Here is an 11,483-nt window from a genome sequence, read left to right on the forward strand (position 1 = left end):
TATTAAATGTTTGTGCAATGTCTAGCACAGTGGAGTCTTGATCCTTGAAATTTCTCCATTCTTCTGTAAACCAAACAGCAGTAATGTCGAAGATAAGCTTCTCTCTGGGCTAAGAGTTTATCAAATGTTCTTTGTTGGGGGAAAAAAATCAACAGAAGAAACAAGCATTAAATGGAAAAACCTGGCAGTTGATCTCTCAGTGCATTAACAGTAGTTCTTGAAATGTTTCAACTCGCTCTTGGAAATTAACCTGTTTCTGGCTTGCAGTTCTTCAGACATACTGATTTAGCAGATTATGCTGTGTACACAAATATCTGTTCAAATTTAGACATCTTCTGTGAAATTATGTATCTTTTAAGATTAACTTTTTTTTTTCTCCTTTTCAGTTGTTTTTGATGTGTACAGAGACAGCAGGGTAAGTGAACAACAGGTTGTATATAATTGTTTATTCTGTGGAAATATATGGAAACTCTTCCTGAAATGCTATAGACATGAAGCAAATGAGTGCTTCATCTTCCTAGAAGTGGTCCTGGGGAAAAAAAAAACCAACAAAACCAACCAAAAAAACCACTTGATGTTATCATTCTGTTCCCCAGGTCTTTTTCTGTTAGACACTGTCCACGGTAGGAGAATAATAGGATTAGAGGTGTAAATATGTCTGTGTCAGTGACGTAATTATTTAGTAAATATCTTCCAGAGAAGTAGTCTGTCTTAAAAGCAGTAACTTTGGCTTCAGCTGCAGTTCTGTCAGTTCTATGAGTCTACTGGAGGCAATTTAGTTTTCTCCTAAGGTAAGTACTTTATCAATATCATGCAAGATCACTAAATAGTTTTAGCAAAGCACGACATGTTGCAAAGGTTCCCTCCGCATAGTGCTTACTTGCCATTTGACAGAAATGCATCTGAACATTCAGACAGAACGGCTGTGATATTCAAAAAAATGAGGCAACGGTGCTATTTTGCTCACTACAAGAAATTTGGAGGACTCTTACCACTTTTTCTTCCAAAAATCATCCCTTGGACTTTTTTTTTTTTTATCCTATGAAGATCGCCCTTATAGTGTCTGAACTCATCAAAGCTAATCATTAATAGGTCTTCAGATTGCCCTGTGAGGTTGGAAAATAATAACTCATACTTCATATATGAAAGTCTATGATATGAAGGGATAATTGTTGAGAGAGTATAGGAACGTGGCGTGCCCAGTTTGAGACAGATGGAGGCTAATTTTTTCTTTTGAAACTGATCCAGCTGTCGTTCTGAGTACTCAGCGGATCAGAAACCTGAACATCTAGATAGTGATGGAGTGGGGAGAAATATCCCGCCTGAACTTCAGGTGCCAATATCTGAGTTAGTCACCTTGACCTCTCCTAGTATGAGTGGAGAGAAAGAGGTCAGATGAGTTGTGCTCAAAAGGCACACATGTATTGCTTTAAAAGCAGCCACAACCAAAAATGCATGATGTAGCCTTAAAACCTGATTATAGAATTCCAGACCTGATTTTGGGGAATCACATTAGTGCGTGAGAAGTAAGTCTTTGTTTTAGCATAAATTTCCTGCCAAATCCTAAACTAAAAACATTAAAAAAAACGCTGTATACTTTTGCTGTGTGACAACATTTATGAGTCTCACTGTTTGACTTGTTTACAGTACGGGATTGGAGAAGGTCTTTGTTTGGATTGAGTTGGGAATATTTGTAGCAATCCTGATTCTGATTTTGAATGTTGCTGAAGTATTTTGTAATTGCGTAATAGTAAATCATGCCATCGTTTGCAAAACAGGAACTAAACGGGAATGTGTGTCATGTGGAAAACAACTATTGTACTGTTACTCAGCACAACTTTTAATGTAGATACCTAAAATCAGGCTGTGGGCTAAAACCAGCCATGCTGAATGGGAGTGAAAATTACCTGCCCAGGCTCGGTTTGTCAGACTTGAGGATGCTGTCAGGCCAAATGAGGAGCAACACTTCAGCATTGAAGCAGGTTCTGCCGTTGGGTGCTCTGCCTCACCGCTGAGGCATGAAGACAGATTATTTAAGTAAAAGGTTTCAGCCTGTGTGATCTCAACTGAGCAGTGTTTCTTCATCTGTCAAGATAAAATATATCTGTTTGTAGAGATCTCTCGGTGCCTTCTACCCTCAAGTCTTGTAAACTGCCAGATAGCCCTTTGTGTGTCAGATCCTCCTCCTTTCACACATACTTTTGTGGTTTGCAACTGTATTATTCATCGCTCCCTTTGTGTGTGAGTTATAGGCAGCAAAAGAATATTGAGTGTTGCCAAGTGTGATTAATTTCCAGAGCCCGTGCTCCTCATCAAGCTGGTTGCACGGCAACCTCACCTACAGAATGAGAAATGTCCAGTGTCTGCTTACTTTAAATTCTTTCAACTGTAAATATTCAGCTTGGAGAAGATTGTTCTTTGATATGGTTGTGAATGAAAGCAACCCCCTCCCCGTGCTTGCTTTAGTTGCTTGAGAGACTGTATGGAGTAGGCTGCCACAGGTCCTGCTCGTTGAGTTGGAGGGTGGCATGGAAGCAGCGGTGGCCTGGTTGAAAACACGCTTTTGTGTGTCTGCCTTTCCTGTTACGCTCTCTTCACCGAACTCCTCTGAGCTAGCGCCTGACTCGGCAGGCAAGTCATCTTTTAAGGAAGAAATGCTGTCAGTCTTCCAAGCTGGATCATCTGGAGACCTAGTCCTGAAGAGGTTATGATGCAGGACTGGTAGTTTGTTTTCATTTGGATCTTCCCCCCACCCCCCACCGCCCCTTTTATTTATTTTTCTGCTAGAAGTTCACAATTGTTGTGCAACAGCTGGCAAGGGTGAGAACGAGCTCTGCTGTTGCTCTTTGTGCATCTCCCAGGTGTTAACAACTTGTAACCATGTTCAAGACAAGTCAGTGTGGTAAGGCACAAGATGCAGTGAGTGGCTCCAGACCACTGCTAGCTCGCAGCTGCATTTATTAACATGCAAACTGGTGCTTGTGTCTCTGCCTTGTGAGCATTGTCCCTGTGCGTGAGGGTGCAGCTGGAGTTAGGCAGACGTAACAGTTCAGTTTGCATTTTATCTATCTTTTAACTTCCTTTGAACAATCTTTGTCATAGGCACTTCCTTTCAGCTGCACATTGCTTAATGCTTTAGTAGAACAATGCGTGAAGCAGACACGACGTGGTAAATCTATTGGTTCCTCTTTTAGGCTGAGAAAAAAAGTCTTATGTAATGCAAGTTGTTGTTTTTTCCCCCTCTAGATGTGTACAGCTTTGCTTTTCTGCCTCGTGCATTTCTGTGCTCTCATATGACCAAGATTACTAATATCAGAAGATTGCAGATAAATAGCTTTACTACTGCTCTTTAGATACGCAGTGCAAGTCATCTTGAACTATGTTTAAATCATGACATTGCACGTAAGACTTGAAAGAACATTTGATCTTAAGAAAAGACATTTTGGTTACTGACCCAGAGTTATATACGCACGCTTTAATGAGCCTCGAAAAGGGATGTTTAGTTTGTTTTGCCACTTTCATCAATTTGCAGCTACCAAAGCTTAGTGCAGATTTAAGACCATCTCAAGGAAACAGTTGGGTGTTGTAGATGGCATTCTGCTGTCTGCAGGGAGGGAGTAATACTGCTGGGTGCTCACAAAAAACAGGTGTCCCTTTCAGTAGCCTCAAACCCAATTTTCAGTTTTTTCCAGGGTACCTTTCTTCCCTAGAGAAATGATCTTGAGTTCCTATGAAGAAGCCAAGTTTCATGTACCTGGAGTGAGGAGGAGTCTCTGTGAAAGCCTCTCATAGGGAAGTCCTTTATTAAGCATAAACATTTCTGTTGCAAGGAAAGATTCTCTGAACTGCTGAATGAACTTTGTCAGCCATTGCTTCTGTCTGGCATTAAATTGGTTCATTAGCTTGTTTTTCTAGTGTGATAGAATGAATCTAAAAGTACAGATTCCTCCTCCTGCTGCCTTGGAGCTAACAAGATGTCCCTGTTAGCAAAAGTAAAACATTACTGATAATGAAAATTTGTGACTGCGTTTTGAAGAGGAACAGAGATGGGAAATGATAGCAGAGCTTGCCCCTGTTGGCTCTCTGCACCAATGGTGTCAATCTTCATGCAGAGGTGTTGCAACTTAGCCACCCAGGTTTGTGCTGCTTCACCCTTCTGAAACAAGTAAGAAACCACTCAAGTCTGTGTCCCTGCAATTTGCAGTCGCTTTTGTAGCCATCTGGTTTCAGTACTGCTGCTGTAGTGCATCGGCTTCTTCACGTTTGCTCTGCGAGAGCTGTACCCTGTGGATCTGCCCCGAAAGATGGAGACCTGCGAAAGCCGGCGTGCAGCTACACGCTGGTTGGCGTGCTGGCTCTATTCCAGTTTACAAGTGATATCACTGGTTTCACCTGAGCTGGGACTCCCCCTACTTGCATGAGTAGCCTGTTATGGATCATAACAGACCAGCCAGAGCATTTCTGTTCTCTCTCGTATGGGTTTCCATGCGCTTCCTGTTCTATAGTGCATTAGTGCCTGTGGGGGTGGCTTAGGTAGCGTGGGTGGGAGAGGAAGTCTCCATGTTACTCTGTGACTGAAGGCTTCCAAAGCATCTTTGTAAGTTAGAAACCAGATGGCTGTAGTGTAAATCATTGAAGATATTTACTGTTTGTATCAAGATAGGGAAGATCTTTTAAGAAAAAAGATCCTTCAGGAATGAGGGGAAAAAAGAGAAAGCAAAGTAAGTTTTTAGTAGCTACACAGTCTTCACGTTTGGTTTCCAATTCCAGTTGATCTTAAATAAACACTACAAAACCCTTCAGTCCTGCTTATGTTACAGCAATCTTTTTCTTTCTATGTTTGGTAGATCTGATTTCTTCCAGATGTAATACTTGTTTTGCAAATTCTTACTAGCAGTTTTAGTCATATTTCATTATAATTTATTGTAATGTTTTGTTTTATTAGAATAGATGACACTTTCTTGGGTAAGAAAAGATGACCCTATGCCGGGGATTGTATCTTGAGATGACTCAAGGAACACAAACTATTTCTTGCTCCCCTGCAGACGCCTCTGTTACCTTTAATGTGTCACGTTAGTCTCTCTGCTTTCGTTTTTCAGCTGTAAAACAGACATGCAGTTGTGCATACTACCAGAACTGTTTGGAACACAAATGTACTGAAGATGAGGCAGGAGAAACTAGTCTGGACTACTAGTAATGACTATATTAAAAATGCCTTTAAGTTGTTCTTTATTTATCTGTATCTGTGCAGCACCTTTCATCTTTCATGATCTTCACGAGCATTTTGCAGACCCTGCTCTGTGTGCTTGAGTCCCTTCTGAGACCAAGAACTGCAATTCTTGTAGACTGCTGAATGTACAGCAGTGTTGTGGTTGCTTCTGATGGAAAGCAAAATCCCTGTTTTGAGTGGGTTTTTGTGGTTGGTTGGTTGTGATTTTTTTTTTTTCCCCATTCCTTGTTCATGCTGTGTGGGGATCTTGGAGGACCATGGGGATTAGACAGAACTTCTGTAGTCTCGTCTGAGAGCACCTTGCATAGAACTGAATTCAGTTTGTTTGAGCTCTGTCTGATCTTCTGTTTAAAAAAAACAGAAATAAAATAAATTAGTAAGTCATAGCTTGCTATGTCTTAAAATGGTGTCTAATATAAAGGATGCTAAAATATTCTAAGTGCTTAAAACCAGGTGATTTCAATTTTGACATCTTTAGGGAAAAAGACTAAGCATACTACTGTAATATAAGTATACCTGTATTCTGATTTGTTTTGTTTGTTTTAATTTTCTGGCTTGTTTTAGTTCTTCTATTTTTCCATTGCAGGGTAAGATTTGGTTAATAGATTTTAACCCGTTTGGTGAAGTAACAGACTCCCTGTTGTTTACGTGGGAAGAACTGACCTCCGGGAAAAACTTGAAAGGAGACCAGGGTGAAGGGGAAGCAACAGAACAGGTACGGCCCTGTGGTGAGGGAGGCTGGCAAACAAATCCAACAGGTGTTAGGGCCTTCCTGGTTTTTTCTTTCTTTCTTCATTACAATAAAATTGTGATGCGAATCTCATTGAAGTAAATGGATGTCCTTAGCTCATGAAATGTAAACTCTTTTTAAGTAGAATCTACCTTATTAGACGGTAGTTAATCTCCACAGGTATCCGTGCTTGTTTTAGGTGCCTACAAGGGAATGTTTAGTTCAAACAGTACAAGCCCATATTGCAGCTTCGACTACATTGCGGAGAAGATGCCCTGAAACTTGCTTTTATGCGATTTTGATGTGTTCTTTTCAATTTCTCTTAAAATCTGTTACTTTTCTATTTAACCACTGAAAGTTCTGCTTTGTTCCTGTTATCTGTCATACAGTTTCCCAGAGCTCCAGATTTATGTTTGGGGGAGGCAAAAAGAAGCTTAACTTCTGTCTCTTCCTGGTATCGAATACCCCCAGGGAAGCCTTGTCCTCTGGTTGAACTCCCTGGACTTGCAGAGCAGGGATTTTCTATCCCTCTTCCAAGCTTCATTGCCTCCATAAAAACAAATAACTTCCCGTTAATACAGAGAGGGAGGAATAGTCTTCGTTTATTTGTACTCTAGCTTTTTTCTCACTGCGTGCTTGAGACCGAGTCTTCACATCTTAATGAGTCCTTGGGCAGCTGGATAGAAGATATGAAGTAGCATGTTACTTGATCTGGGGAAATGCTTGGCAGTTGTCCGAGGAGAGATGAATGACATGCTTTATTGGGCTGATTTTAACGTTTGAGCTTTGCTCGAGTTCTCATAACACATTGAAAGGGAAGTACAGTGCTCTGCAGGTTTTCATTGGTGCCGTCTTCTCTTAGTCTCACCGTGTGGCTATTGCTCTATGAAAACCCATTCAATGAACCTTCCTGCCAAAAGCTGTGTCTCCTTTTTTAAAACACGCTCCCAATTCTTGAGCTGTCCATGGGACACCTGAATTCTGTTTTGAGGATTTCTTTTTGTCAGTGCCAGGCGTTTTACACAGTTTTCTCTGGTGTAAGCCTGGCTGAAAAGTAGAGTGACTTGTCTTCATGCTCTGGCTTACATCTGATCACAGAATCTGGTGTGAAGTTACTGAACTTCTGGCTTTGAAATGAAGCTGTTTGTTGCCATACAGTGGGCAATTATGTTGCATGTCAATGTGTTGAACTGAAAATTGTATCAAGTTACCCCAAACCTGTTGCTACAATTGAGTGTTTATAGATATTTTTGGGTGGTTTATAAAGGTATTTTTTTCTTTCAGTAAGTAAATTGGTTGGAAAGCTTAGATCATAATTTCAGTGAGGTTTTATTTGCAAACATGGATTTAAACAAAGAACCTGTGGATACAAGTTTAGGGATTCTGTCATAAAGATTTTCTTTATCCACGTATTTGTGTAGATAGTATTGCCCAAAGTTCCTTATAGCTCCATTATTACAGCACTGTTATAGACTCATGTATGTTAAATGCATTAATAATTGATACATTGTAGAAACTTCAAAGTGAGGGAATTAATGTTCTTATTTGACGGTTGCTAACATTGTAGCTCGTACTTTTAAGTGGGCAGAGTTTTTAATAAGAAAACTAAAATTTTTAGAAAGTGCACATTTTTTTGAATGAATGCCAAATAAACTTGTTGGCTAAGTGGCTGAGACAATCTCACGGAGCATTTCAAGACACATTGCTAGCTTTATTCGCATACGCTGTTCTTGTCTTATCCAATGTATTTTCCAAAGGACTATCCAGTTTTCCGCTGTACGAACAGTAAAGTTACTGTCCAGCCTAGTCCATACCTGAGTTACCGACTGCCGAAAGATTTTGTGGACCTTTCTACAGGAGAGGATGTTCATAAATTAATTGACTTTCTTAAACTGGTAAGAAGTAGTGAAAAAATTTTCCGACCTTCCATGTTTGTGAAATGGCAACATCAAAGTGCCTGGAATTGTGCTTTTGTAATTACTTTTTCTATAATTATGTAACCTATGCTAATATATAAAGTTATCATACAATGTATTGTTGGGGTTTTTTTTAAAAAAAAAATTCTTTTTAAAGTGATGATAAGCAAGCTTTCATACTGATCTCACTTCAGTTAATTAATTTTATCTTTATGAGAAGCAGTGAATGCAGTTTGACAAATCTTACTGAAGGACTTACCTGTTTTCTTTCTTATTTAAATGTAAATACAGATGTAGGAGAAGTGGAAATGTATTTTTTGAATGGCTGAAACTAATGCTTTTAAGAACTTCTTTAAAAGTTAGAAGATAAGTGTATTAGGAAAATACCTTGAACCCTTGTTCCTTTTTCAATACAATTCTTTTGTTCCCTTGATGAACAGTGACATGAAAACATGACATCTTTGTAAGCTAGAGAAGGGAGGGCAGGTTGTCTTCATTTGACCACCGACTTCTGCCACCACCACTGTTTTCTCATTCTTGTATATTCTGTTGGTTTAATGTACGTGGCAAATCTTGCTCTTTACTGGAAAGAAAATCCTGTAGTTTGGGATGGGGGAGAGGGTCGATATTGTTTGTTCTGTTTGCTGGAAACATTATCTCTTACCATTCAAAAAATGGCTTAGAAATGCAGTCATTGCCTAATTGTACCTGGAAACACTTGTCATGATTTATTAGTGCTCTTACTGCGTCCTGACTGTGTCCTAACATTATGAACTCTTCTGTTCCGTTGACAGGAGAGAAATCAGCAAGACGATGACTGACATATCAAGAAGCATTACACTGAGTTACAAGCAAGAATTAGTGTAACTATTAAGCTATTGATTTAAAGAAGACCTGCTTTTTATAGTCAATGAAAGAAATGAAGAGCTGTTCATCCTGTGTGTCAGTTGGTTTATATAAAAGTGTAGAAAAGCTTTTTCAGGTCAACATGAAAGGTCAGGATGACTTCTCGTTGGATTCCAGGTTAAATGCAATTATACCATGGTGCAGCAAGCAACAATCTGAGTGCAACTGAACAACTGCTTTCCCATCTCATAATGTGAAGACTGATGCCATTGACGTATGCCATCGGACTCTTCCGTGATAAATATGACAATATTTAATGCTTGTGCAGTTAAAACATCAAACATTCTCTGAATTTAGGCACAATCTTGCTTAAAATATAGTATTGGCACAAGCAGAGAAAGGAATGTACCTTTTTTTTTTTCTGTAGTAACCTTTAAAACTGATAAATTAACTTGATTTTGGGAGCACTTCTCATCCTTCCTTTACAAAAAAAAAAGAAAAGAAAAAAAGTGGAGAAGAGATTTTTTTTTTTCTTTGTTACGAGGGCTAATACTTCATTTCAGAGAACAGCTGTAGCTGTAGCAAACTACTTTAAGGTTTGAAAATCTTGCATTTCAGGAATTTGAAGTTCTGAGTGCGTTTCAAGTAAAGTTAATATTTTCACAGTAGCTAAAGCTATGAAATTTGTTACACTTTACCAAATTTAATTTCATTTTCATAATAAAGCTTTCTTGAAACTTATTTTTTAACATGATTATGTACTAGACATCATCTGTGACTTTAACACAAATAGTTAAAATTACAGGTAGATGTCATGTTTATGTGTGGACTCAGTCTTGTTTCTTTTGTATCACATCTCTGAGTTTCTTAAAAAAATGATTACTCTTTTGGCTCTTAAAATTCTGTATTCATTTGGTACTTCATGTTTTTTGTATAAAAGCAAGCTTGGCTAAATTTGGGGAAACAGAAGCTCATGTTACCGATTGCTGTTCTTTGAGAGGTTGGGGGAGGACAGTTTCAGACAAAGGACCAACTAACTTTTGGATAGAGGTGTTTGCATGGCATCAGTAATTTGTTAACAGTGTGCGCAATTCCTTTTGAATTGAAGGTGCTCGTAGCCCCTGGTAATTGGTTCCTATTTCAAACCAGTTATGGGATGCTTTGTGTGTCTATATAAAGGTGTTCATGTTTCTTTGTCTTGCTTTTGCTGTCAAATTGATACGGTGCTCGGTTACAATCTGTTCTTAGATGTTAAATCTGAGTTTAGAAGTTAAGTTATTACTTTAATGTCTTTATTTAGCTTCAGTTTGGAATGAATACTTACTCTAATTAAAGATTATGCAGATTAAGAATCTAGTTCTACCAGATACATTGATGAGACATCCCAGACTGAAGCTCCTGGAGTCTAAGAGTACAAGATCTACCCTACCCTTGAAGTGATGGGATCTCTTTCTCAATAGCTTTTTGTACACAGATTAGATGATCATTAACTCAGGGCTTGGCTATACCTAATCCTGCCATACTGCAGAAATTTGAATGAGTTTTTCTTGTGCTTATCAGAGGGATTATTTGACTGTAAATGTCTTTAAATCAGGTAGGAACTTCAAAACCCAAAAAATCAACAAAGCTTTCCTTTTAAAAGAAAAAGTTTCTAGCCATAACGTAAACTATAATGTGATGATCTAACCACACTTCCTTAACGCAGATAGTGCCCTGGAATTTCCAGCAGATTCATAGATGCTTCTGAACTACAGATTATTGTCTTTAAAAAAAGTAAAGAGTCTTGATTTAAAGCTGTAAGATAATTTCCTGCATATTTTTTGTGGGCTCCACTAATGAATTTACAGTTACCACAGCTTTCTGTGTTGGATATTTACCAGAACATATACAGTGTCTGGACCAGTTTGATGGGACCTTAGGCACTCTAGAGTGTTCCTTTATGTGAGCAAGCTGGAGCAGAAGCCTTTTAACAGTTGCTTCTTGATGTTACTATTTATCCTGAAAATGGCATCACCAAGTGAACTGACCACAATCAGTGCAAGACTCGCTGGCAGCTTTCATATGTTTGCAAGAACTGCAGTCTTCTGTGGGTGCTCTGCATTTATAGCTGAACTCTTCTAGGACAAATCACAGTGGGATGGGACACTGGACTAGCACCTGTCTCCCTTGATGGCTTTGCTTGTTGCTAGCCTGTGCTGGTCCTCTAGTTAAAGGACCACCAGCATGTTAGGGCTGTTCCTGTCTCCTACCCAGTGCCCCCTGGCACAGCTTACCCCTCCATCCCCCATCAGTTTCAGCAGCTGTTTAACATATTCAGAGACTTCTCTTCATGATCATATGCTCGTGATAAGTGAATTCAATTTTTTTTTCTCCCCTATGACTTCCTAACAGATGACCAATCTGAATTAAAGGCGCGCTCAGCCAAGCTATCAAACGCTGATAACTACCTTTATTTCAGAGTTGCAAGAACTTATGCCACTTCCTCTGGACTTAGTCTTAATGAAAAACCATAAAAGGTAGAAGAACAAAAATACTAGACCCATGTTCAGGTCCTGATACAGGAAGAGTTCCCACTATAAAAAAAAAAATCGGTTCTACATAATCAAATTCCCCAAAATATCATATTCTTACAATTTAAATACATACTTTATATTTACTTTGCTTCTTTCTCCAACTTCAGGTAAGCAGATGTTGGTTGGGGTTTTTTTGTCTGCTAGATTAAAGATTCCTCTTCTAAGAGAATTTTCGTCTCATATGACCT

General features: G+C 38.9%; 1 protein-coding gene across 1 annotated transcript in view; it reads left to right on the plus strand.

Moving 5' to 3' along the window:
• CDC123 (cell division cycle 123) overlaps positions 1–11,247 on the plus strand; it is a 36,713-nt gene extending 25,466 nt beyond the window's left edge. The window contains exons 10-13 of the mRNA XM_086610581.1: positions 387–415; positions 5,817–5,945; positions 7,718–7,855; positions 8,671–11,247. Of these exons, the coding sequence (XP_086466707.1) occupies positions 387–415; positions 5,817–5,945; positions 7,718–7,855; positions 8,671–8,697 (323 nt within the window). The 3' untranslated portion in view covers positions 8,698–11,247. The remainder of the gene's footprint in view (positions 1–386; positions 416–5,816; positions 5,946–7,717; positions 7,856–8,670) is intronic.
• Positions 11,248–11,483: the final 236 nt, after the last annotated feature.

The sequence above is a fragment of the Tauraco erythrolophus genome, chromosome 4 (assembly GCF_009769465.1).
Source record: "Tauraco erythrolophus isolate bTauEry1 chromosome 4, bTauEry1.pri, whole genome shotgun sequence".
Classification (NCBI taxonomy): Eukaryota; Metazoa; Chordata; class Aves; order Musophagiformes; family Musophagidae; genus Tauraco; species Tauraco erythrolophus.